At 47.6% G+C, this 27,054-nt stretch overlaps 2 protein-coding genes across 9 annotated transcripts in view; one reads left to right on the top strand and one right to left on the bottom strand.

The window, feature by feature from the left end:
- Positions 1-27,054, top strand: part of KANSL1L (KAT8 regulatory NSL complex subunit 1 like) — a 3,925,143-nt gene that overhangs the window by 2,146,930 nt on the left and 1,751,159 nt on the right. The window lies entirely within an intron of this gene.
- LOC144822732 (uncharacterized) lies at positions 11,181-16,627 on the bottom strand. The gene is made up of 3 exons (XM_078680575.1): positions 16,096-16,627; positions 14,075-15,813; positions 11,181-13,867 (listed from the first exon to the last, which is right to left on the bottom strand). Exons 2-3 carry the CDS (start codon positions 15,507-15,509, stop codon positions 13,617-13,619), a joined length of 1,686 nt encoding a protein of 561 aa, XP_078536701.1. The 5' UTR covers positions 15,510-15,813; positions 16,096-16,627; the 3' UTR covers positions 11,181-13,616.

The raw sequence follows: 27,054 nt of genomic DNA, 5'->3' as shown, positions 1-27,054 counted from the left end.
AATGGGGTTCGACTAAATCCTAGAGGGATTCATGGCTTTTACTCCTACTCATATGCTATGTACACTTAGGTACATCTAGATTGGCATCGTAGGAGTACGCGCTCTTTTATCATGCATTTTATATTCATGTATTTATACCTGCTAATTGCACAATGGTAGAACTGTACTATCCGTTTATATTCATAGTACTGCTAATCATATATCTCTGCTACTGTCTAACCGTTGTTACAGCTCATATATTCTTCACGAGAATAACAACTGTGCAATAAACCCCTTATTGAAACACCCAGACTGTTTATTCTGTGTACTTCTGAGATAAACTAAACGAGCACGAAATACTGAGCAAAAAGTAGTACATTGTTTCCACAATCTTGAGGGAACAGGGATGACATGGTTTTGAGGCTGCCAGAAACCAATCTCTCCCCGATAAGAGGAGACAATAGTGGCACTGTGAGCTAGCTAATGCAAAATTCGGCTACCATACGCAGTGGGGGTGCTCAGATTTAGTCTGCCACCAGTCCCACAGTTTATGTTATCCAAATGCGCAGGTCCTGCATGGGTACTATAGGAGCTACACAACACCTGCTGCTCCTGGTGTGCGGGCTCAGCAACGGTGAAAGGTTACGCCGTGGCAGCAGCCTGGAGCTCGTCAGACAGTCCCCAGAAGAGCAGTTCCTAGCGCTGTGGGACTAGCTCAGCCCCCAAATAGGGCTAATGCTTGTTAGGTGGTGGCACACAGAGGGCTGTGGGGGGTGGAATCCCCAACGGTTGCAGAGCGATCACGGAGGCTCCGTCTGCTGTTCCAGGTGTGCAGAGCACAGCAATGGTTAAAGGTGCTTGTCAGGTGGTGGCACGCACAGGGTTGTGGGAGATGGAGTCCCCAGCTGCAGCAGAGCGATCGTGGCGGCTCCCCCTGCTGTTCCTGATGTGCAAGGATCAGGAACGGTGAAAGGTAACACTTTGGCAGCAGCCTGGATTTCATCAGGCAGTGCTCAGAAGACCAATCCAGCAGCACCAGGGTAAATGAAACTTCTGATGCGAGATTGCAGGGCACTACACTCTCCTCTGGGTTGTCTCGAGACATTGGCCCTCTCTCCTCTATTGTACGGTAGGCCCCCTGGTACTGGTGTCCCCACGCCCTCCAGGAGGTCCAGCCACTCTTGTACAAGCCGCCGCATCAGGAGACCCGGCTGGCAAATGACCCGCAGTCTCTTCCCCCACCCGCCTAGGCCTGCATCTGCCATGGTCCTATCTACTTCCGATGGCCTCAATAGGGGGTCCTCTCGCTGGTGCAGCAGAGCCATTCTTGGAGCCGGAGTCCTCCAGCATCCACTGTCTCACAAGGACGTTAGCTGGAGGTCTGGAACTCCTGACTGCCACAGCACAAAGCGCAGTGAATTACGGCTATGTCTCAGGGCCCCTCTTTGTAGGTCTAGGCCGAGTGTGGCAGTCGCAGCAAGTACTCAATCCACCGCCAGACCTGCAATTCGCCTTAGTAACCCATCAGGGGCACACACATCTCCGGAAACAAGTCAGCACAGCTTGAAGCCCCGGCAGCTAGACTCGCTCATGGCCAATTGTTTGTGGGTGTGAAAGATTCAGATTCCAGGTACCCCAGGTTTTCTTCTTGGAGGTTCAAGCCCTTTCTCAGAAGAATCACTATTCCTGTCTTCCATTCCCAGAAATACAGAAAAGAAACAGGCACTGCAGGAGAACAAATGTATCTTGTTCCAGAAGAAAGCTGTAATTCCAGTTCCTTCTCATAAAAGGTTAAGGATTACTTGGGTGGTGTTTCCAATAGTTGGTCAAATGTTTAGCAGCCCCAGGATAGATTTGTTTGCAGATCATCACAATGACGTCTTCCTGTGTTCTTTTCCAGACTCAAGGATCATCAAGCAGAAGATGTGGATGCATTGACATGTCATTAGCCAAAGGAGCTCTTGTATGCCTTCCGTATGACCCCCCTGATCTCTTGCCTTCTATTAAGAATTCAGACGGGAGGGGCAAAGGTGGTTCTGGTTTGTCTGTTTTGGCCTTGGAAACATTGGTTTTCTTTTGAACGAAATGTTGGTATCCCAGTTTGGTTCCTATCTCTTTCACTGAGCCCTCTTCTACCTTCTCCACTGTTATCCCTTCCTTGTCTTCAGAGGTTGAGACTAGTGGCTTGCAGATTGAGAGTGAAGGGCTTAGGTAGCTAGGTTCTCTGTTTCCGTGGCAGAATCTATCCAGGCAAAGTATAAGAACATAATTGGGTCTGTTTTTCTAGATTGTGCAGGGTTAATGATTTTTCTCCTGCTGTTCTCTCGAATCGGTATTGCAGGTATTAGAGGATGGTTTTGTGGTTTCGTCAAGAGTTTGTCCACAGCTACATTGAAGCTGTACAGTGGACGTCTATAAACGCATTTAGATCACCATGGGTACACTGCTTAAGGTTCAAAACTCGGTATCAAGGCTTTTTAAGGGTTATGATGTCTTGAGACCCAAAGTAAAAAATACCTTCCCAGCTTGGGATCTTCTTTGGTTGTACAAGCACTGCTGCCTCCTCCTTTTGAGCCTTTGACAGAATCTACCCTATCCATCTTGATATTGAAGGTTGTGTTTTTGGTGGTGATAATAACTGCAACAAGGTTAGGTGAGCTTTCTGCTTTGATCTGAAATCCAACCTATCTAAGAATATTCGATGACCATTTTGTTCTGAAGCTTGGCCCACAATTTATTCTTAAGGTGAATTCCATATTTTACAGATTACAAGAGATTGTTCTTCCTTCTTTTTGTAACTCTGAATCTCTTTTGGATGTGGTGAGAGCAGACAAAAATGTATTTGACCATGTCAACTGAATTTAGAAAACGTGACTTACTTTTTATGAACTTCAGCCTGGTCAATAGAGGGAAAAAGTATTCCCTTTCTATGCTGCCTCATTGGATTAAGGAAGTAATTTATATCTCTTACAAAAAGTCTAATATTGAACAACAACGTTCTGTTCAGGCTCGATCAACCAGGGGAAAGGCTGCCTCTTGAGCAGAATGGGTTGGTGTTTCCATCGCTGATATTTGTGCTACAGCAACCTGGTCCTCTCATTCTACTTTTGTTGATCATAACAGAACTAGAATTTGGAACAGCAGTTCTTACATATAAACAAATTTGGTGTTGCAATCAACTTTTTGTTTGGTAGAATCATGTATATTTTGATTTATTATACTTTTTTTTAAAGTATGCCTTTATTAACATTTAAGACAGTTAGTCAATATTACAAAAACATATGATGGCAACAGCAGGCATCTCCAATGATCGTGTACAAGGATAAACTGCAATACACTCTGCATTCAAATGAAGTAACTTCAGCATTGTAGGGGCAGACAAAATGGGAAATCACAGGCATCAGGATAAACAAACAAAATATGTCGATCAATCAAGGGGGGGATCTTGGAATTCAAGCTATGGTAAAGAGGCCCACTCGTAATCAATACGTCCTTCGGACAGTGCATTGCCACCGTCCCACTCCTCATTCCATCATACCACGCACCATCTTACTGTCTCCATCAGGCGTACACTCGCTGCAATGGGGCATGAGTCATCCATGTACCATCCTCAGTCCTGTCACAGTCTGGAGGAGGTGGAGGGTTGGGAGCCCGATGAAGCACAGGAGAGATCTGTGAAAAAGGGGGTTATTACGATTTCGGTTGGAGTTCAGTCCAGCCAACACCGGCTCGGGACCGACTGCCTGATTATGATGCGACCAAACACTGGGGCCGATTAGGATTGCAGACGGAAAGCGTCCTGACCGCCAGTCCCGCGGCAATTGACCGTCCGACCGCCCCGTGGTGAAACCGGCGGTGCAATTATGTTTCCCCTCCAGCAAACCCCGACCGCGGCGGACGGATGACATCAAAGTCCACCGACCTCGGACGAAAGCATAGAAAACCCGTCCGCGGCGGAGGGATGACAACAAAGACCGCGGACGGAACCATTGAAAAAAGACGACCGCCGCAGACGGAGTGGCCGCGGTAACAGGCCCAACCGCCGACAGTGCAGCGGAGTGACCGGCCGCACAATTAGGATTACACCGCCAGGGCAACGTAAAGAATCCCCCTAAGAGCGACCGTCGTGGAAAATAACATTGACAAATGTGAGTAACAGCGAAAGGGCCAAAGCTAATCCCCCGCCCGGGTCTGACCGCAAAAAAAATGGCGGCAGCAAGGCACTGTGCAAACCATCAAATCAGGACACAAATCTACCAAGAACACACCCCTTCCCCAATAACCCACATCAAAAACACAGCCCCATGGTGGAACACCTGACAGGCAAAGGTCCACACCCACAACATACCTGTCTGCAAGATCCCATTGGGACACAGCCACAAAGACGAAAATAAAAGGAGCCCCTCCCATCCCCACAATCCTTTGCATCACAGCAGAACCGAGAGAAAGAGGCTCACAGCAGAACTGAGAGGAAGAGGCACACAGCAGAGCACAGCACCACATACTCCAATAGCCACACAACAACCTGCACATCAACACACACACCTCACCATCCACCACAACACCATCGCAACAAAGCACACACCTGCACCCCCAACACACTGCACAGCACACACCATGGCCCACAAGAAACAGCCCAAATTCACAGAGAGTGAGCTGAAAGTCATGGTGGATGAGATCATACGCGTAGAACCCAACCTGTTTGGAAACCTTGTACAACAGACCACACTGGCCAACAAAATCAAAATGTGTGAAAGGATAGTCACCAGAGTGAACGCATCAGGGACCGCACCACGCAACAAAAGAGACATCCAGAGGCGGTGGCACGACCTCAAGGCAAAGGTGAAGTCTATGAGAGCCAAGAACCGCGAGCGGGCCGACCGTACTGGTGCAGGAAGTCCCATCCAGCCAATACCATACACTGAATGGGAGGAGAAGGTGCTTGGAATACTGCACCCGGAGAGCCTGGAAGGAATAGCTGAGGGAATGGAGGCTGGTAATTACAACCTAATGGCCACAATCACAATGTCAAGTACTGCCGTGCACAACTGCTAAGGTACTCCGCCTAGGCCCCACACCATGCATGTTGAGCACACATACATCCAAATGTGTGAATGTCAGAGCCAAAATACATCCAGCATGACCACCCACACACGGAGCCACCACCATTTCCTGGGTCACACGTGGCTAAGCAGCCAGCACTACAACTCCCAACAGGCCCCCTTCATCCACAGTCCAGCAAGATGGAGTACCCCACAATGTGCTAGCCTCACTAAAGTAACAGGTAGGTAGCCATCTTCACAGGGAGGAGTGTACTTGGTTGAGTGGGCAGCACTACAACTCCCAACAGGCCCCCTTCACCCACAGCCCAGCAAGATGGAGTCCCCCACCATGTGCTAGCAATGCAACCCCTCTCACCAAAGTAACAGGTAGGTAGCCATCTTCACAGGGAGGGGTGTACCTGAGTGAGGGGCCAACACTACAACTCCCAACAGGCCCCCTTCACCCACAGCCCAGCAAGATGGCGTCCCTCACCATGTGCTAGCAATGCAACCCCTCTCACCAAAGTAACAGGTAGGTAGCCATCTTCACAGGGAGGGGTGTACCTGGGTGAGGGGCCAGCACTTCAACTAACAACAGACCCCCTTCACCCACAGCCCAGCAAGATGGAGTCCCCCACCATGTGCTAGCTTCACCAAAAAAGCAGGTAGGTAGCCATCTTCACAGGGAGGAGTGTACTTGGTTGAGTGGGCAGCACTACAACTCCCAACAGGCCCGCTACACCCACTGCCCAGCAAGATGGAGTCCCCCACCATGTTCTAGCCTCACCAAAGTAACAGGTAGGTAGCCGACTTCACAGGGAGGAGTGTACTTGGTTGAGTGGACAGCACTACAACTCCCAACAGGCCCCCTTCACCCACAGCCCAGCAAGATGGAGTCCCTCACCATGTGCTAGCAATGCAACCCCTCTTACCAAAGTAACAGGTAGGTAGCCATCTTCACAGGGAGGGGTGTAATTGGTTGAGTGGGCAGCACTACAACTCCCAACAAGCCCCCTTTACCCACAGCCCAGCAAGATGGAGTCACCCACCATGTGCTAGCCTCACCAAAGTAACAGGTAGGTAGCCATCTTCACAGGGAGGGGTGTACTTGGTTGAGTGGGCAGCACAGTATGACACCTAGCCAAGTGGCGTATGCCACCCGAACCCGTCATGATGCCCAGTACTGTGTACCACAACAATGTGATGATTTCGTCAATCTTGTGCTGCATGACATGACATCCCAATTGTCACAACAACCAACCTGTGCAGTACACATCAATGACTCTCTTTGTACAACAGGTGATCGTGAACTGGCAGGAAATGTCAGCAACCGGCAACACCAGTCACCCCCCTCAGATCATGGACTCTCTGGAGCTGATGACCTCGATGCCTCGGATGCCGTGGAAGTGGCCAGTACACCAGTGTCGCCAGTGCCTTCACGGTCGCAGGACATTGCTGTCACCACCACCTTGACCACAACAGCAACAGTGGCCATTGCCGTCGGGACCTGTACTGCCACTACCACCACCACCACCACTGCAACAAGTCTGCCCTGTCCCACCCTCCCAGACCCATTGGACAACAAAACACCCACCACATCCCAGGAGAGCAGGGAGAGTCTCCGGTCTAGGACCCAGGTGAGGCAACAGGTTCCGGACAGGAGGGCAGGTGGCCAGCAACATCCACCCAATTGTGGTGCGAGGCCCTGGATGCCATCAACAGGGTTGTGGACGTTTATGAGCGTGCACAGGCACAAGCACGCAAAGACACACTGGAGCACCGGCAGCTGTTGCGGTCCATGGACAACAGGCTGGAAAAACTGGTGGACATCATGGGTCAGCTAGCAGCATCTCAGAGGGAGCAGTCTGCAGCCCATATACCACCTCCCCCTACCCCGAGGGGCCTGCAGGATGTCATTACACAAACATCCCCTGAGGCCGCAGAGAAGGATGTGGCCCCCGAGCAAGCTGCCCCCACAGCAGTCCCCCCTCTGGCCAAAATACAGAGGGGACGTCCGAGGAAACAGCCAGCTGAAACCAGTGGCAAAGCACCAGCCAGCTACCAGACGAGGAGCCAGCGCTGACTTCACCATGCCCTGAGCCTGCGATTCACTCTGCTGACTATCCTCCCCCACACCGCCAGGCCATCGCTTTTATGAGTTGTACCGGGTTTCCACGACAATGTGAGTTCTACACGATGTTCTCATCCACCATGACTTTCAACTTGATGATCCCCACCCATCTTGTAAATATGCACTCCACCAACACTGCCACCATTGTAAATAAACACCCTTGAAACACTCATGTCTGTGTGTACTCCATGTTTAAGTCACAGGGTGTACAATGATGTAAACGTTACCATGTCCAAGGAGCAATGCTTGTCTGTACTCATGTTGAAAATGAAGTGACCTAGGGAGAACAAGAGCACAACATACACATGTCAGGAAACTGCATCACAGACTTCACACCACACCGCATTTCACGGCTGTGCTATCTATCCAATCCACAATTTTCACCAGTCACAACATACCCATTCGTGTGCCCACACACATTTGCAAGCAGCACAGAACCAACCACAGGCAGCAGTCGCAACACACATCCAGACATCACCACCAACCACCCCTCCCTCATACCATGTCAACAACGTACGTTGACACCCACCTTCAAGGGAAGTAGCACTCAATGAGCTGACGTCTCTGGTCCACACCTTCCTCTTCTCCACTATCATCATCACTGGACACGGGCGGGATAGCATGCAGAGCCACAGGGTCCAGGATCAGGGGATCCCCTTGCGCAGGGCCAGGTTGTGGAGCAAGCAGCAGGCGACCACGATTTTGCAGACCTTTGCGGGTGAGTAAGGCAGGGCCCCTCCGGTCTTGTCCAGGCAGCAGAACCGTGACTTCAGCAGCCCTAATGTGCGCTCCACCACCCAACGTGTCTTGCCATGTGCCACATTATATCGCTGTATGCCTGGGGTAGTGGGATTCCGTACTGGGCTCAACAACCATGGGCGGTTTGGATGCGCAGAATCACCTATGGGAGAGGTGGACAGGCACATCCAACATTACCACTGTGGTGGGGGGCAGCAGGGCACACATACAACACAGTGTTTGACACTTACAACTCACCAACAAGCCAGCCACGTTCCGGATGCATATTCGCCATCAATCGGGGCACAATGCTGCTCCGCAGGATGTGGGAGTCACGTGCAGAGCCTGGAAATCTGGCACACACATGCGAGATGATCTGATTGGCCTGACACACCACTTGGACGGTGATGGAGTGGTAATGCTTCCTATTACTATAAATGTATTCACGAGCCTGTGGTGGAATCAGACCAATATGTGTGCCATCAATGGCACCCACCACATGTGGAATCCGACCCAGAGCGTAGAAATCAGCCTTCACAGCTGGCAATTCCGCTGCCCCAGGAAAATGGATATATTCATCCTTAAACAGCATCAGGGCTGCCAGGACATCACTCAGTACCACACTAAACATGGGTTGTGACATCCCCCCTGCTGTACCAATTGTGTGCTGGAAAGTGCCAGTAGCGAAGAAGTGAAGTGCCGCCATCACCTTGGCCGTTGGTGTGATTGCCCCGGGATATTCCCTGCATGGCTGCAGGTGGGGCTCTAGTTGGGCGACCAGGATCTGCAATGTGGGACGGTCCAAGCGGAATCTCGTCGTCCACAATGTCCTCCAGCACAGTGTATGGACGGTGCACATTCGGAGCCCTCCTAGGTTGGTAGCACATGTCAATAGTAAACACAACACAGCTGTGCCACATTTGTGTTCATGACAGACACAGCAATAACAATGACTGACATCACCAGTGATGGGACCACAGACTACATGTGGGTTGGCCCTGGCACACAACAATGGCACACCTGTAGACTTGCCACACATTGACATCCCCAGAATGACGTCACAGACATGTGTATGCCCAAAGGCATATTCCCACATGTAGCATAGACAGCCTTGATTGTGCAACATACACCTCATGTGTAGATCTGCATCCACGCAGGCCCCAATCTTTGTGCTGCACCATACCAATAGATAAATACACAGTCCATGAGGTCATGCACCTCTGACTAGACTTGCATAGGCTGGACAAGGACACATGAGAGGGCAATCCATCAGGCATACATCACACAGCAACAAATTCATAGTGCATCCATCACATCATCATATGTCGTTGCACATACCATGCACAGACACACATGTAACACAATCCCCCCGCCGCCCCCCATGCAGATAGCGGCTCCCACCGCCGCCCGCCATGCAGATAGCGGTACCCACCGCCGCCCAATATGCAGATGGCGGTACCCATCGCCGGGGAACGGCGGTGGGTACCGCTATCTGCCTGGCAGGTGGCGGTAGGTACCGCTATCTGCATGGCAGGCCCCTGGACTGAATGGGCATGGGCATGGGCGATGACTCAAGGCTGGGGAACGGCGATGGGTACCGCTATCTGCATGGCGGGCCCCTGGACTGAATGGGCATGGGTGGTTACCCACCACATGGGCGGGTACTCACCGCTGGGGAACGGCAGTGGGTACCACTATCTGCATGGCGGGCGGCGGGGGGTACCGCTATCTGCATGGCGGGCCCCTGGACTGAATGGGCATGGGCATGGGCGGTGACTCACAGCCGGGGAACGGTGGTGGGTACCGCTATCTGCATGGCGGGCCCCTGGACTGAATGGGCATGGGCATGGGCGGTGACTCACCCCCGGGGAACGGCGGTGGGTACCGCTATCTGCATGGCGGGCGGCGTGTGGTACCGCTAACTGCATGGCGGGCCCCTGGACTGAATGGGCATGGGCGGTTACCCACCGCATGGGCGGTGACTCACCGCCGGGGAACGGCGGTGGGTACCGCTATGTGACTGAATGGGGGGATAACAACTGCCATTGCCACTTGCACTTTCAGATGTATCTGTTAGCCTGCCCCACCCCCGCGGAAGGTGTGCTCTGCCATTGCGATGCCAGCAAGTGATGTATTTCAAATGATGCACCATCGCGGTAGCGCGCACATGCGGTTGGCTCTGTGTGACCGTGATGGTCCTTGCACTTGCATCCAATGGAAACAGGTACCGCGGGACGCGTAAGCGATTTTCAAAAATGCGGAAGCCGTGCACCGCCACAGCGGGGCCAGTCATTGGCTAATTTCGAATGAGGCAGCCCGGAAATACCAATTGCTGCTGACGTGTGCCACTGGTATCAGCTCAGGGCCCTATAAATGTGTGAGTCTGAGCACCACACATCCACTGCTTCCAGCGACTGCTGCCTGCACCCGTCACCTCTACCTGCTGCTCCTGCCCACTCCACCAACTGCTGCCTGCACCCATCACCTCTACCTGCTGCTGATGCCCACTCCACCAACTGCTGCCTGCACCCATCACCTCTCCCTGCTGCTGCTGCCCACTCCACCAACTGCTGCTGTTGTGCCAGCATCCTGGACCTTGCCATGCCGGGAGTTGGACAGATCCAGTCCCGTCCCTTCATTGCAGAGGAGCTGGAGGTCCTTGTTGTGCCACAAGCGGTGGGATGACATCTCCAGGCTCAGCAAGACTGTGGCGGAGATGACACTGGGGCAGATTCCAAGATCAGGCCGGCTTGCACGACGTACCATGACCCCTCTAATGCTACATATCATAGCTGTGACACATCCTGACCTGGCCGCACGGCTGAGAGGGGAGCAGCAGCAAACTAGCGGTGAGCACACTGACATGGGTTTGTGACTTGGGAGTGCATGCATGTATTGCTGGTCAGACACAGTAGTGACATCCATGGTGTATATGGTGTGCTGCTATTGCATGTTGTTGGATTATCGGAGTGAGAGTCAGCATCCATGTCAGCCAGCTGGACACACCAGTTGCATTGTAGTGCAGGGGCCCAGGACATGTCATTCATGTCTGTGGTCTCATGGCATCACATGTGTGGTGGTCTGCATGCACTTGCCCAGTTTGTTTCGTGTTCATGTGTCACAGGGCCCACTAATTCGTTGACATGAGGATGTCTGGGAGGGGTCTGGGAGGGGTGGTTCATGTGCAGGATGGGTTCGACATGTTGTCCAGCAGTCAAGGAAGTTTTGATTTTGTAATTTGCAGTTAGTGAGTGTCGCACTTAGGTATACCTCTAATCTCTCTCTTTCAGCTTTGGACGAAGGCACTGACAGACAAACTATGGAGGGAAGTGGTGGCAATGCATCCGGATCAGAGACCACACAAACACAGACTGAGTTGGAACAGAGCAGCCCTGGAGAAGGGGACAGAACTATCCCTGAGGACTAACATGTGGAGACACCATTGTCATCATCTTCAGATAGCGGTGGTGAGTCAGCACTGTTGGTAGACACAGGGAGTGGACAATCTACACCTTCAGTGGGTACACAGCACACTGGGCCCACACTGCCACCAACTGCAAAAAGTACTGCTCGTGCTCGCGAGAATAAGGGGAGCAGAGTGGCCTTTGGTGCAGGCACCGCTGCTCCTGTCCCTGTGACAAAAACTGCCCTTAGTGCTGAGGCAGTTGATCTGCTGCGACAGCTGTGTGTAGGGCAAACAAACATGATAAATGTATTCCTGGACCACGATAGGAAGTTGGGGCAGGTGGTAGCATTCATGGAGGAGATGCATGGTGATGTTGCTGGACTCCACAGAACAGTACAGTCTTTATCCAACACAGTGTCTGCAGCCATTCAACAGTCACATGGACAAGGTTCTACTTCAGTTCCCTTCATCCACACCACTTACTGTCTCAGGGGCGAGTGACACTTCAGAACATGCATCATTTTCAGGGTATTGCACTAAAAGCAGCCACAGGCAGCAAGGCAGGCAACAGAGGCCACAGACACCATCCCCTGGGAAAGGAAAATCTATCACAGAACACGACATCAGCTACCCTGGAGATGACACACAGAACCCTCAAGGGGTGATGGGGGGTACAGATTCACGGGACACACAGGCATCCCCCTCAAAAGGTACTCACAAGGGCAAGGCACATCTCATGGACAAGGCACAGACCAAGGACAGGGCATCCGCAAAGGACAGGACACCACCCACGGACACGGCTCCTCACAAGGAGCAGGCACCTCCCAAGGACCGGGCCCCTACAAAGGACAGGGCACCTCCCAAGGACAGGGCAAGGACAGGGCATCTCCCAAGGACAGGGCACCTACCAAGGACAGGGCATCTCCCAAGGACCAGGCCCCTACAAAGGACAGGGCACCTCCCAAGGACAAGGCACCTCCCAAGGACAGGGCACCTCCCAGGGACAGAGCACCGCCCACGGATAAGGCACATTCCAAAGACAGGACACCTCCTAAGGCCAAGGCGTCTCCCACGGCCAAGGCTACTCCCAGGGAGCAGGCACCTCACAGGGCCAAGGCGTCTCCCATGGACAGGACATCCACCAAGGACAGACATCCATCACCCATGCGCCCCCTGAAGCTGGTGTTGGAGAAGGAACGTAAAGCACATGTGTCAGAGGTGGAGGCCCCCCATACCTCTACTCCCATCCACAACCAGGTGAAGCAGAGGAAGGAGTATACTGTTGTTGCATCCCCCATTACACATGGTGCAGAGGGCAGAAGGCAGGGCCAGAGCAAGCATCAAGCAGGTTCCAGCACGTCCCCAGAGAGCAGACCCACACATGCACATGATCCAACCTTGATGGGTGATGTTTCAGATGAGGCCGCACCACTTACCAGTCCAGTCATGCCCAGGGTGCCCTTCAGAATCCCCAAGAAAAGGTAACACACAGCGGTAACACCTGACCACCCCAATGTCGCCCAATTACAGCTGTCCTCAGCTCCCAGTGCCACCCAGCCTCCTGGCCCATACAGCCCTGTAGCTCATCATTTCAGTGGTCCTAGTGGGTCAGCTGCAGGTCAGTCTCATGTGTCTGATAGTGGCACTGTTTCTGTTGTTCGCTGTCATGCCTCATGTAGTAGCATTGTGTCAGTTGTGCCCTCTCCTGTTTCAGGTACTGCCACTGTGGGTGTCCGCCAATCTTATGTCTCAGATGCTGGCATGGTATTTGTTGGTCAGTGTCCAGGAACAGGTCCTGGCAGTGTGTCAGGGTCTGTCGCTCATGTGTTAGTCACTAGAGCTGTGGCTGTTTCCCACACTCCTGTGTGTCAGGGTCTGTTGCTCATGTGTCAGTCACTAGAGCTGTGGCTGTTTCTCACACTCCTGTATCAGGTCCTGGCAGTGTGTCAGGGTCTGTCGCTCATGTGTCAGTCACTACAGCTGTGGCTGTTTCTCACACTCCTGTATCAGGTCCTGGCAGTGTGTCAGGGTCTGTTGCTCATGTGTCAGTCACTAGAGCTGTGGCTGTTTCTCACACTCCTGTATCAGGTCCTGGCAGTGTGTCAGGGTCTGTCGCTCATGTGTCAGTCACTAGAGCTGTGGCTGTTTCTCACACTCCTGTATCAGGTCCTGGCAGTGTGTCAGGGTCTGTCGCTCATGTGTCAGTCACTGGAGCTGTGGCTGTTTCTCACACTCCTGTATCAGGTCCTGCCACTGTGTCAGAAGCTACGAGGTCCCACAGTCCACCTGTTTCTGTGCTGTGAGCTGCAGTTCCCATCACTCAAATCTCATTGTACTTGAATATGGACTGTTCATTGTAACCACCCTTGCAATATTCTTTTCCATGGGACTGTCCGTATGACACACGTCCTTGTGCTGCCTCAGATGTACCTGCTCTGTTCTGTACCATGGACTGTTGATGCACTTTGCCCCTCACTCGTGCTGCCTCTGGTGTACCTGCTCTGTTCTGGCCACTGGCCCTGTGAGCAATGTGATGCAGTTTGCCCCTCACTTGTGCTGCCTCTGATGTACCTGCTCTGTTCTGTACCATGGACTGTTGATGCACTGTGCCCCTCACTTTTGCTGCCTCTGATTTACCTGCTCTGTTCTGTACCATGGACTGTTGATGCACTGTGCCCATCACTTGTGCTGCCTCTGATGTACCTGCTCTGTTCTGGCCCCTGGCCCTGTTAGCAATGTGATGCAGTTTTCCCCTCACTTGTGCTGCCTCTGATGTACCTGCTCTGTCCTGGCCACTGGCCCTGTTAGCAATGTGATGCAGTTTGCCCCTCACTTGTGCTGCCTCTGATGTACCCGCTCTGTACTGTACCATGGACTGTTGATGCACTGTGCCCCTCACTTGTGCTGCCTCTGATGTACCTGCTTTGTTCTGACCACTGGCCCTGTTAGCAATGTGATGCAGTTTGCCCCTCACTTGTGCTGCCTCTGATGTACCTGCTCTGTTCTGTACCATGGTTTGTTGATGCACTTTGCCCCTCACTTGTGCTGCCTCTGATGTACCTGCTCTGTTCTGTACCATTGACTGTTGATGCACTTTGCCCCTCACCTGTGCTGCCTCAGATGTACCTGCTCTGTTCTGTACCATGGACTGTTGATGCACTGTGCCCCTCACTTGTGCTACGTCTGATGTACCTGCTCTGTTCTGGCCACTGGCCCTGTTAGCAATGTGATGCAGTTTGCCCCTCACTTGTGCTGCCTCTGATGTACCTGCTCTGTTCTGTACCATGGACTGTTGATGCACTGTGCCCCTCACTTGTGCTGCCTCTGATGTACCTGCTCTGTCCTGTACCATGGACTGTTGATGCACTTTGCCCCTCACTTGTGCTGCCTCAGATGTACCTGCTCTGTTCTGTACCATGGACTGTTGATGCACTGTGCCCCGCACTTGTGCTGCCTCTGATGTACCTGCTCTGTTCTGGCCACTGGCCCTGTTAGCAATGTGATGCAGTTTGCCCCTCACTTGTGCTGCCTCTGATGTACCTGCTCTGTTCTGTACCATGGACTGTTGATGCACTGTGCCCCTCACTTGTGCTGCCTCTGATGTACCTGCTCCGTCCTGTACCATGGACTGTTGATGCACTTTGCCCCTCTCTTGTGCTGCCTCAGATGTACCTGCTCTGTTCTGTACCATGGACTGTTGATGCACTGTGCCCCTCACTTGTGCTGCCTCTGATGTACCTGCTCTGTTCTGGCCACTGGCTTTGTTAGCAATGTGATGCAGTTTGCCCCTCACTTGTGCTGCCTCTGATGTACCTGCTCTTTTCTGGACACTGGCCCTGTTAGCAATGTGATGCAGTTTGCCCCTCACTTGTGCTGCCTCTGATGTACCTGATCCATTCTGGCCACTGGCCCTGTTAGCAATGTAATGCAGATTGCCCCTCACTTGTGCTGCCTCAGATGTACCTGCTCTGTTCTGTACCATGGACTGTTGATGCACTATGCCCCTCATGTGTGCTGCCTCTGATGTACCTGCTCTGTTCTGGCCACTGGCCCTGTGAGCAATGTGATGCAGTTTGCCCCTCACTTGTGCTGCCTCTGATGTACCTGCTCTGTTCTGTACCATGGACTGTTGATGCACTGTGCCCCTCACTTTTGCTGCCTCTGATTTACCTGCTCTGTTCTGTACCATGGACTGTTGATGCACTGTGCCCATCACTTGTGCTGCCTCTGATGTACCTGCTCTGTTCTGGCCCCTGGCCCTGTTAGCAATGTGATGCAGTTTTCCCCTCACATGTGCTGCCTCTGATGTACCTGCTCTGTTCTGGCCACTGGCCCCTTAGCAATGTGATGCAGTTTTCCCCTCTCTTGTGCTGCCTCTGATGTACCTGCTCTGTTCTGTACCATGGACTGTTGATGCACTATGCCCCTCACTTATGCTGCCTCAGATGTACCTGCTCTGTTCTGTACCATGGACTGTTGATGCACTGTGCCCCTAACTTGTGCTGCCTCTGATGTACCTGCTCTGTTCTGGCCACTGGTCCTGTTAGCAATGTGATGCAGTTTGCCCCTCACTTGTGCTGCCTCTGATTTACCTGCTCTGTTCTGGCCACTGGTGCTGTTAGCAATGTGATGCAATTTGCCCCTCAGTTGTGCTGCCTCTGATGTACCTGCTCTGTTCTGTACCATGGACTGTTGATGCACTGTGCCCCTCACTTGTGCTGCCTCTGATGTACCTGCTCTGTTCTGTACCATGGACTGTTGATGCACTTTGCCCCTCACTTGTGCTGCCTCTGATGTACCTGCTCTGTTCTGTACCATAGACTGTTGATGCACTGTGCCCCTCACTTGTGCTGCCTCTGATGTACCTGCTCTGTTCTGTACCATGGACTGTTGATGCACTTTGCCACTCACTTGTGCTGCCTCAGATGTACCTGCTCTGTTCTGGCCACAGGCTCTATGGTAACTGTGCTGCTTGTTGCCCCTTGGTTGTGCAGCTTCGTATGGACATGCTCTGCACTCTCTCATTGGCCTGCCCGAAACTGTGCTGCTTGCTGCCCCTTGGTTGTGCAGCTTCTCATGGACATGCTCTGCACTCTCTCATTGGCCTGCCTGGAACTGTGCTGCTTGTTGCCCCTTGGTTGTTAAGCTTCTAATGGACATGCTCTGCACTCTCTCATTGGCCTGCCTGGAACTGTGCTGCATGTTGCCCCTTGGTTGTGCAGCTTCTCATGGACATGCTCTGCAATGTGTACTGGCCACTGGGCTGGCTCCCGGGTACATCAGAGTGCTATCTTTGTGATGTTCAATAAAGGCAGTTACTCATGTTGTGTACTTTGTCAGTGTCTGTGCTTGTTGTGTACTTGCATTGTGGATTTCTTGCGTTTACAACATGCCCTGTCTACCACGGATTAGTTCACAATGGTGACGCACCTGACAACTAGTGAGGCGAGTTTTGATCATGTCCCCTGCACCGCTCAATATACATATATTACTGGTCCGGCCCAGCAAGAGTAAGGGAGTGACACCTCTGCCATTGATGGGAGGGTGGCAATTTACGCACATTTACTTACAGGAAGGACTCTCAGGTACCCACTCATTTACAAATGCAGGGACTGCCCAGATCGTTCTACCACGGCTGCCCACAACAGCAGCCCCTAGCTCGGCCAGTGCCCTAGTGCCCTGGTTGCTAATCCTACGCTGCTGGTGTGAACAGGTATGTCGTGGCGTGGTATGTGTTTATTGCCTATTTGCGTACCTGCGGCGGCGTCCACAACGGTGCATGACTTGCTGGAAGTGTAGGGCTGGGTCCATGGTGGCCGGGTCTGTGCGGTGGGTCTCGAGGCACTGCTTTCCCTCTCCGTTGTGGTGCTTCCGCCGTCTATGAGACAGTGGTTTTTCCGCTGCGTTGTTCTGGTTTGTTTGCAACTACGTAATATGGCGGACGGTCGGGACGTCATTCCGCACGGCGGTGAGGCCGCGATAAATGTGTCCAGTTCGCCTTTCTAATATGGCCGACGGAAGGCCCGCTTCTGGCGGACGGGGAGGTGCATTTTCCGCCGCCTTCAGCACTGCGATCATGCATCCGTCCCCTATCCTAATGGACCTCACTGTTTGGTCGGATAATCACATGTCTCTATGGAAGCCTGTGTTACCGCTGTAAACTGGCTGGAATACAGGCTCCCATAAAGAAATGGGTGTGTGTGTAAAAACACGCAACCTGTGGCAGGCACCCCATGGTGCCTACCACACAGTGTATGGATTTACAGAGGAGCTCCCTAGGTACCCCCTCGGCCACCAACCATAGGCCGTGGAGGCAAGGGGGCCCTGCTAGAAGCCCCCAAAGTCGCTTTCCGGCAGCCTTTCTGTGTCGGGAAAGCCGGTAGGGAAAAGCTGTGGGAAACTGACATTGTAAACCTGACGGCAAAAACGCCATCCATAAGAGATTATGGTGCGGGTCCGTCCGGCCGTGAGACTCTGGGAGCCTGTCGTTGGAATGACCTACCAGTATACGCTATGCCAACTTCGCAATTTGGCGGTCGGACCGCAAACCTACTGTGTCGGACAGAAAACCTCCAACTGCGGTCGGAAAGCTTCTGACTAGCAGTCGGAGGCTTTCTGACCAACATCATAATCGGCCCCAGAGTCCTGTGTCTCTGCTGTGATCAGCTCCTATACAGTCAACCATCTCGTCCCATATACCAAGATTTCTCTCCACATCATTATCCATACCGATTCTTCGGAGACGCACTCCATCCACAGTGGTCCCTTCCAATAAGTCTTTCTGCCATTTTCTATGAGTCGGGTTTCTGCCTGCGCCTAGTGAATGGCTGTCCGATATCTGGCAAGTACCATGGCTAGGAGAGCTAATTTATAATCCATCTTGCGTCCCTTCTTAGGGAGGGGCATGAGACCCAGTAGGCAGTGTTTGATGGTCAGGTTCAAGCGGACCCCAGTTATCTGGGCAACGAAGGATTTGACCCCTGTCCAATATACCTGCAACAGCCTGCAGTTTCACTTGACGTGGGCAAATACGGCTAGAGACAACCTGCATCATACACAATCAGCCGTGTGGGTAGGGTAAATGCGACTCAGGCTTTGAGGAGTCAAATACGCTCTAAGAAGGTAGTAGAATTGTGTGAGTTTAAACCTGGCATTACTTGCTGTAATGTATAGCCTTGGCTATATTTGTACTTTTTTGGCTATGTCCTGCAAAATATAGTGCTTTCATACCCATGGCCGGCCTCTCTGCTCTATGCACTGTTAATTCCTTTGACTGTGCATCCTAAGCCAATGTGTACAGCTACACTTTGCACACCATGAGCAAAAAGGGACACTGCACTCCCTCATTCTCACTGGACTCAGTGGACACGCTTTAAAGTTCCCCCTTCCGGTTCAAACCATCGGCTAATACTTATTCATGTCCTGCTATCTTGCCTTGCACATTTCCATTCGACACACTGTCTACTTTTGGCCAAACTTTGCAAAGCCAGTCTAAACCCTCAGACATGCCCTAAACTGTCTCAATATGCACACTGAAAATCCTTTTTCAGGCTGTACTTGTTATCGGTTTGGCTCTGCACACGTTCTGCCATTCTAATATAGTTTAAGGAAGGCACAGAAATAGTGAATAATACACAGCCATAGAAGCAATCTCTCTCGGCATAGCCAGATTTCGCCGAACAGAGTCTTCACCTCCTGTTATGCTTCTCAAATGGGAACTGGAAGGAGCCTGCATGACTGTGAGCAGAATCATAGAAGCTAGTCTGGCTTGCTGTGGAATAGCCAAGGGCGCAAGATCTACAAATAATTGTGAACCCTGTAAAAATCAGGAAATTACACAATTGTTGCCTTTCAAGTTCTTTTATGAGGTTCCGTTTTAGTGTCTTTTTGTTGTGTGGACAGTTATATCATATATTTATAGTATAATGGTACATCTTGTTTAGTTGGGCTATAGTCATCACTGGGAGGGAAGATGCATTGCACAGCATAGTATGATAATAATATATATATATGTGTGTGTGTATATATATATATATATATATATATATATATATATATATATATATATATATATATATATATATATATATATATATATATATATATATATACATACATACATACACACACACAAACACAACCATAGTACGTGCGTTTATGGTTTTGAAGGGGTTTTCTTGAAACAGAAGGAAGAGGGCGTGGTTGGTGAAAGAGTTGCGGGATTAGTCATCCCTTCGTTTCACCTACCTCACCATAATGGCCAACTCTGACCTACCAGACCTATTAGACACCACACAATCAGAAGCTGATGAAAATGGCCTGACCATTAATTTGGACAAATCTAAGACCATGATCGTTAACTGAACCCAGTATAGGAGGGCGCTCAGCTGGTTTTTAGTTAAGCAGCCACTACAGAGAGTTAACAAGTACAAATATCTGGGAGTGAAATTGGACGGTAAAGGCTCCTTAGAACAACAAAAATAGCCATTAAGCAGAAGAAGGACTGCACTAGTCCTCAAAAACGTAGGTATTTCAGGTCACTTTGATCTCAGCAGTTTCCTACGGAAGTGAAGCAATGAGAGATAGCGATGTAGTCACCTTAAATAGCATTGTAGTGGGTGCTTATAGAACGATTTTTAGTCGACGCAGGTTTACATCATCTGCACAAATTAGATTGGAGTTCGGTCTCCCGAAGCAAGAGTTGGCACAAGATAAGCATTTGCAATGCAATCGGTCTCGCCTTTGGGACAAATATATGTATTTAGCTATGCAGCACATTAGCCTGGGTGCTGAACTATCTACTGTTCTTTAACATGAAGGGAAAGTACGAACCAAACTTGGTGACACACCAGGTATGGGAACACATGTAGAGAAATATTGCCTTTCAGCAGGAAATTGCATAGTCCAAAGCTCTGTTTTTAATATAAAATCAGGGCCTTTGGTGGTCATATCACTGAAAATACAAGATAAAAAAAAAATATTATCTACAGGTGCTGGTTGAAGACAATTTCTATGGACTGGAATCTAGAGAATGCTAAAGTGATTCTGGTATTTGATGGTGTTGTCAAGTTGTCATGTTTATAGAAGAGTTGTTCCTACGTGAAGGTATTCCCAGACACATTCTGAGTGACAATGGAGCACAATTCATATCTGATAAATACCTTCAATGCTTAAAAAGGAATGGTATTGTTGGAAGGAAAACCCCAGTTTACCATCCAGCCGGGAACGGAATTGTTGAGAGATTCAACAGAGTCATTATGGGAAGCATGCAGGCAGCCATTAGTGCAGGAAAACATTGGGAGAAAGAATTATACAGCACTATTTGGGCTTATAGAATCACTCCCACATGCACAGGTTACAGCCCATTTAGAATACTGAGAGGTAGAGAACCCTTCACAAAAGATAATATTGCCTGGAATGAAAAAAAGTGTGTGGCAAATGGTCTCCTGCTCTAGTTCGTTCCAATTTACGCAAGATTCATGAATCTTACATAAAAAAAACATGTCACCAAGGAAGCCGATTTTCAGAATGGCAATTGGGTAAAAATAAAATTAGGCTCTAAAGTCAAAAAGGATCAGAGCAAATACTCATCCCCTTTACAAGCGACGGAGTTATTCTCCAAATCTGCTAAACTGAGTGATAATAAAGGGAACTTTTCCATCACAAGTAATAAAGTAAGGGAAACTCCATCAATGGATTGGATATGGAATGAAGTTATTAATTGTGAGAAAGCACCCCATTCCACCAGTATTAACTCACATACATGTGTATCCGTCCCTGTGGAACAAGCCACCTGTAGCGAAGTTAAGACCACACTCTCTGGCAGATCAGTAAGAGTCTCATCAAAATTCAAGAGTTTGCAATGTTATCCATAGGAGGTGTTTTTTGTGTCAAGAAGTGGGCTGTGTTACACTTCTTGTTGTTCCTCTTACCTTACATTATCTTCTAATAACTATAGTAATTTATGTATCATATTTTATTGTATGTTCTTATTTTTTTGTTAATTGTAAAGAGGGAAGATGTGATATCCTGGCTACAGTGCATGCACCCAGCTCCATGGCAACTGGGTGATGCTCTGTAGTAGGATTTCAGAATTGTAGGAAGAGTTAGTCAGTTGAAGGAGAGATGATAAAGATGAGAGAGGTACCTGCTTGCTTACCAATAAAACGTATTTCTAATTAACTTCTTGAAGATCTCATCATTACACAAGTACCAACTAAACTTCTATTTAAGCTGTGAGGTAGTAGCTGCAGACAATTAGGTATTGTGTGGCTTTAATAAAGCAGGCGCCATGTTAATAAATGAAAGTTTTCGGTGGCCGTGCACATCATAGGCATAGCGCGGCTGTGAATAAAGCAGGCGCCATGTTAATAAAGAAAAGTATTGTGCGGCCGTGTAAATCATAGGTATTGTGTGGCTGAGAATATTATAGGTATTGCGAGGCTGTGAATAAAGCGGGCACAATATTAATACATGAAAGATTTCGGCGGCTGCGCACATTGTAGGTATTGCGCGTCTGTGAACAAAGCGACCATGTTAATAAATAAAAGTATTCTGCGGTCTTGTACATTATAGGTATTGCGTAGTGATAAAGCAACGTGAAGAACAAAATTTTGTTCAAACTTGCAAAGTTAGTCTCCCATAATAATAGTAATTGAATTAATAAGCATGTGGTGAAAGAACTAATCAACTTAGTTTAAGAATTTATTCATCAGTACACGCGTGATTAACTAATGTGCTTTATGTTGCAAATGCGAAGAAAAATAATAAATTAACCATGTCTATTGTCTTTGTCAGTATTAATGAAATGAAAATGAAATGAAAAATTGCATTTGTATAGCGCATAACTGCCCTAGGGCCTCGCAGCGCTTAATGCGGCTGTTTAACTAATGGCATGTGCTTATTTTGTGTGCTTATGTTATGTCTTTTCTGTGACAAAAGCTCGCGGAGATTCATCCTGTTTAAAGAAGAAAAGTAAATATAATGCTGCTTTTATGTGCTTTGCCAGGTAACATTTTAACGGGATTAATTAGTAAAGGGGGTGGGTAACAGAATGGGTCTCAATTCTTTAATTAATTGATGTCTTGTGTTTGTTTAATAATAGTTTCCAAAGTGAGGCCTAAAGATCGTTCAAGAAAATGGCTGACAGAGTTGCAGTTCCGAAAGCTTGTCCAGAGTGGAGCCTAGCACATGCGCAGTTGTGAAGATTTTTACAACGCTGACATCAATATTTCAAAAAGCAGTTCTTTCGTTGTGCTGAACGTGCTCTTGGAGAAAAGGCTCAAGGACAGGAACTAAGTGTGTCTGCCAAGGCTAGGAAGTTAAAGATTGAGATTCGAGGGAAAAGTATCATTCTTGAGGAAGCCGAAAGACGTGGAAATAAGAGACAATAGGGCTTATGTAAAAGCCTGGACTTGGTCAAGAAACGGTAGTGACCTAATGCTTTTTTATCATGGACTGACACAGGACAGCCAGTGAGAAGCTTGAATTTCTAAGAAAAAATGTAAAATGTAGAAAGTTTAGTTAGAAAGAAAGGTATAAAACCTGACGTTATGAGCAGGAGGGCGCTCCTCGCTTTCCGATTCCTGATTGACGTGACATGCTGTTGGACTCTTGGCTCACGTAAGGACAGCAGACTTTAATTGATTTTTCCTTTCTAGGTGTAGAGGGAATTAGACAGGGAAATAGATTTAGGGAATGGAAACTGTTATTCTGCTAATGATTCGTGCTTTCTGATTTTGCTTTATAAGTGTCAGTCTAATAAATCATTTCCTTTTTAAAATGCTGCTTTCTTATTTGCTAATAAAATAAAGATTCTTAACGTAAATGCTCTGACTTTGAAAAATAAAGCTAATAAAAATTAGATTTGAAATGACAAGCTCGTCTTGTTTATTCATGGTATTGGTTTCCATCAGTTGATCCATTCGCCTTAGTGGCTTAATTATAAATGATATTTGTTTAAAAAACCATGGTGAGAATAGACAAACTGCAGTTGTATATAAATATGTAAATAATTTGTGAATAGTTTGATTAATTAAGCCACATGATTCAGTTGCTCATAAATTGTCTCGTTGGTTTATGGGCCTTTATGTGTTTTATGATTAATAGTGAGTGTTTGTGAGACAGTTTTTCAATAGGAGCGCTGGATCAATTACTTGGTAGCAGAGGATGGTTACTATGGTAACTGGCATGTTACATGGTAAATACATAGGATTAATGTCTAAAACATGTTAAGTTTGTCCAGTTGTTATATGTAGTCGAAAGGTTTTTTCCAGCAGTGTGAAAATTCCTGGTTTGCCGGCAAGAGTAGTGTGATAGGTGAAGTTACACAGTGCATTTGTTCTGTTTTAGAATAGTGGTATCGCCGTATATCACAAGTGTTGTGGACGTACAGCACAAGTTTAGGGATTTTAGGTGTGTAAGGTAGAATGCTTAGCGAGGATTGTCTATGAAATCATAGCTTTTGAGTGTAGGGACCGGTGTCCTGTTTAAAATTCACTGTGAAAAGAGTAATAGAATTTATCTAAGCTTGAATGAAGGGTAAGGAAGCGTCGTCTATCTTACTGGCGAGTGAGGATTTCTATTGGTGGGTTAAAGTCCTACTAAAGTCCTACTAAAGATTTATGTATGTATGGTTAGGGATTTTTCCGTTTGAATGTGCGTAAATGAATTTGTAATATTTGATTAAGTGAAACTCTGAATTGTCTCTATATGTGCATTCAGAGAGGAACGAGTTCGTTATTACCTGCTAGAAGGGTAAATTAGCCATACTTTATTGATGAATTGAAATATTCTGTGAAAATAGCGTCGTCTATTTCACGTAAAAGAATACTTGATTGTTTGGAAAAACTATCACTTTATTTTAGTGAAACAGACAAATGGTTTGTTTTTGTGGAGTTACTAACTGAATTCAGTTGAAAGGTTTGTAAATATGGCGCTATGAAAATATTTTGTAAAGGAGGTGTCAGCCTAAGTAGAGGGACAGAGAAGCTGCAGCGGCAGTATACGTCACAAGTGTCGCGCTGTGATTGGCTAACATACGTCACAGTATTCGTGTACTGATTGGCTCATGTGACTAAGACAAGCTTACAGCTGATTGGCTCTTCCTGAAAAGCAGTTAATTCTATTGGTTGAGCAGAATAGTGACGAAGCTTAACCTGATTGGCTTGTTGGTGAGTTTCGCGCACGGATTGGTTAGAATTGCGGAACAACAAGGAAGTAGTTACGATCTTTTCCGAAGTAAGGGAAATTGTCTAAAATCATGGATTATTATTATATAAAGGAGTAAAAGAAGCTCTTGTGGTTTCAGAAATTGAAAAATAAAATTAAACCTGATAAGAAAATTGAAACGCGAGGTGGAAGATTACTTCATAAGTACAAAACACCTGCAGCTTATATGTTAGGTGAATATGGTTATCATACTTGCCTTTGGATTGAGAATTGGATAAAGTATACCAAAAATGATGGTGCATTAGCATGGCCAGAAGATGGATCATTTAACATAGAGGTTTTGAAAAATTTGAGAGAAAAGATGACGAATCTTGTACCAAAGCCTAGACCTACTAAATTTGAGGCTTTAGCTGAATGGGAGGATGAAATGTTTGAACTAGAACGAGAGAATAGAGGAATACCAAGAGGTACAGGTTTTAATAGAGGAACACATGAGGATAGAATGCGTCGATGGAGACGAGAAAACGCATGTGATGGTTTGTACCCAGCGAGAATGATTAATGAGGTAACTGGTGAAAAGAGTGCCCAAAAGAAAAAGAAAAATAGTGAAGAAAGCGATGTAGAGGATGCGGTTGTAGAAGAAATTTATACTAGAAAACCGCCACCTTATCAACCAGTTTGTTCATGGTCTTCTCCAAGTGCCCCTCCACGAGAAATTATTGATGAAACATCTCCTAAATCAAATTCGAATAATAGAAAGACACCTGAAAGAGTAGAAACAAGATGTAATTCTAGTATATCAGGTGAAAATAGAAATTATGCTGAAACCCCAGTTCAGAGAATTGAACCCCCAGGAAATGGAATGAGAACAGAAAGGTGTGAGGAATTACCAAATACCTCAGAATATTTCCGTTCAAAAGATGAATTAATACAGCAGTTAACCAAAAACATGGAAGCAGTAACGGTACGATTGGACCTGTTCTTCCAGTATTTGATCAAAGAGAAAGACATTCAGCTTTAACTGTTCCATTAAATGCAGAAATACAGAAAGTGGCCGAAAAAATTTATTCAGATTTGTCTGAAATACTTCGAGAGAAAACAATGATGCCTGATTTAACTTTTAATCAAGGTTCGTCATGTAAAACTCCATCTGGTGCAGAATCTGATTTTGGAACTCCGGAAAAGAGCCTAAATAAAATAGATTTATCACAAAGCCCTGAATCTAAATTACTTGACGTTGCAAAATTGAAAGCAGATATAGAGGAATTAATAATTGGAACGATTGGAACTGACAGTTTGAAAGCATATCAGGATGATGACTTATTATTTATTTGCAAAAGCATAACATGGAAAACGAAAAACAAATATGATCAATTAGAGGAAATAGCTTTTGAATTAGAAGTAGATTTAAGTAAGCAGAAGAATTTGCAGAAAACATACAGGGTGGATTTCTCTGAAAAAGATATTGAAAATATGAATACCACAGGAAGAATAACTCACATTAAAGAATTAATTGTGATTCTGAGAAAATTGGGTGAATTAAGCAAATGGAGAATAAAATGGTCAAAGAAAAGAGAGAAAGACAGAACAAGTATAGCTTTTCCTGCCAGAGAAAAGGAAGCAGTAGCAAATGAGTTTCCAATTAGAGAAATACCAGGAGGAGGGTATGTGCATGTTTGATGGACCAGACAGGACATTTTGCTGTTTACAAATGATTTCCCTCGATTAAGAGAAAAACCTGTAGAATGGTATCGCCAGGTAGACAGATTTGTGAAAGTTTCAAAAGTTTTGTGGGTTGATCTTGACGGATTCTTTGACATGGTTGTCCCATCAGATCTATGGACAAAATGTAAAATTTCAGTGGATTGGCCTACAGAGGAACCTGCTCGAAATAAAGTAACAGGTGCACCTTCAGCAGATGTAATGAAAATGTACGGAAAGGTAATTGTGTTTTTGAAAAACAAGATTCCCCCAAAAGAAGTAGATTGGGTTAAAATAGATAGAACAACTCAAGAGCCAAAGGAATCAGTACATTCAGTTTATGAAAGATTTTTGCTGGTATTCAAACAATACAGTGGTTATGAAAATTTAAGTGAAAAGGATATGAGCCATTTTATATACAGATTTGTATATGGCTTAAGACCTGAAGTTGGTGAAATGATAAGATCTGGAATAGTTGGTTGTCAATCACTCACAGTAGATGATATTTTGAGAAAAGCAAAATACTGTAGTGATGAAATTGATGCTAAACAAAAGAAGCTGAAAGAAAAAGCTATGTGGGCACAGGTAAAAGTGGCTGAACAACAAATAGCAACTTTAGGAAATAAAAGTGTTGATCAGAATCAAGGGAAATTTAAAGGTAATTATAATAAGCCAAAATTGATGGGAAATATTCCATTGATAACTTTAGTTCGGCCGATGACCATAAAAGCACAGATAAAATATGTACATACCATAAAATACATAAATAATTAAAAACCAATGGTTAAGACAGTATTAAACAATCAGTTATCAACAAAGTAGTCATCGTTAAGAATTAGTCACAATTAATGAAGGTGGACCTTCTACGCCACATACTATTCAGAAAG

This window comes from Lissotriton helveticus, chromosome 3_1 (assembly GCF_964261635.1).
Source record: "Lissotriton helveticus chromosome 3_1, aLisHel1.1, whole genome shotgun sequence".
In the NCBI taxonomy this organism is placed as follows: domain Eukaryota; kingdom Metazoa; phylum Chordata; class Amphibia; order Caudata; family Salamandridae; genus Lissotriton; species Lissotriton helveticus.
This window is presented reverse-complemented; position numbering and strand designations above follow the sequence as displayed.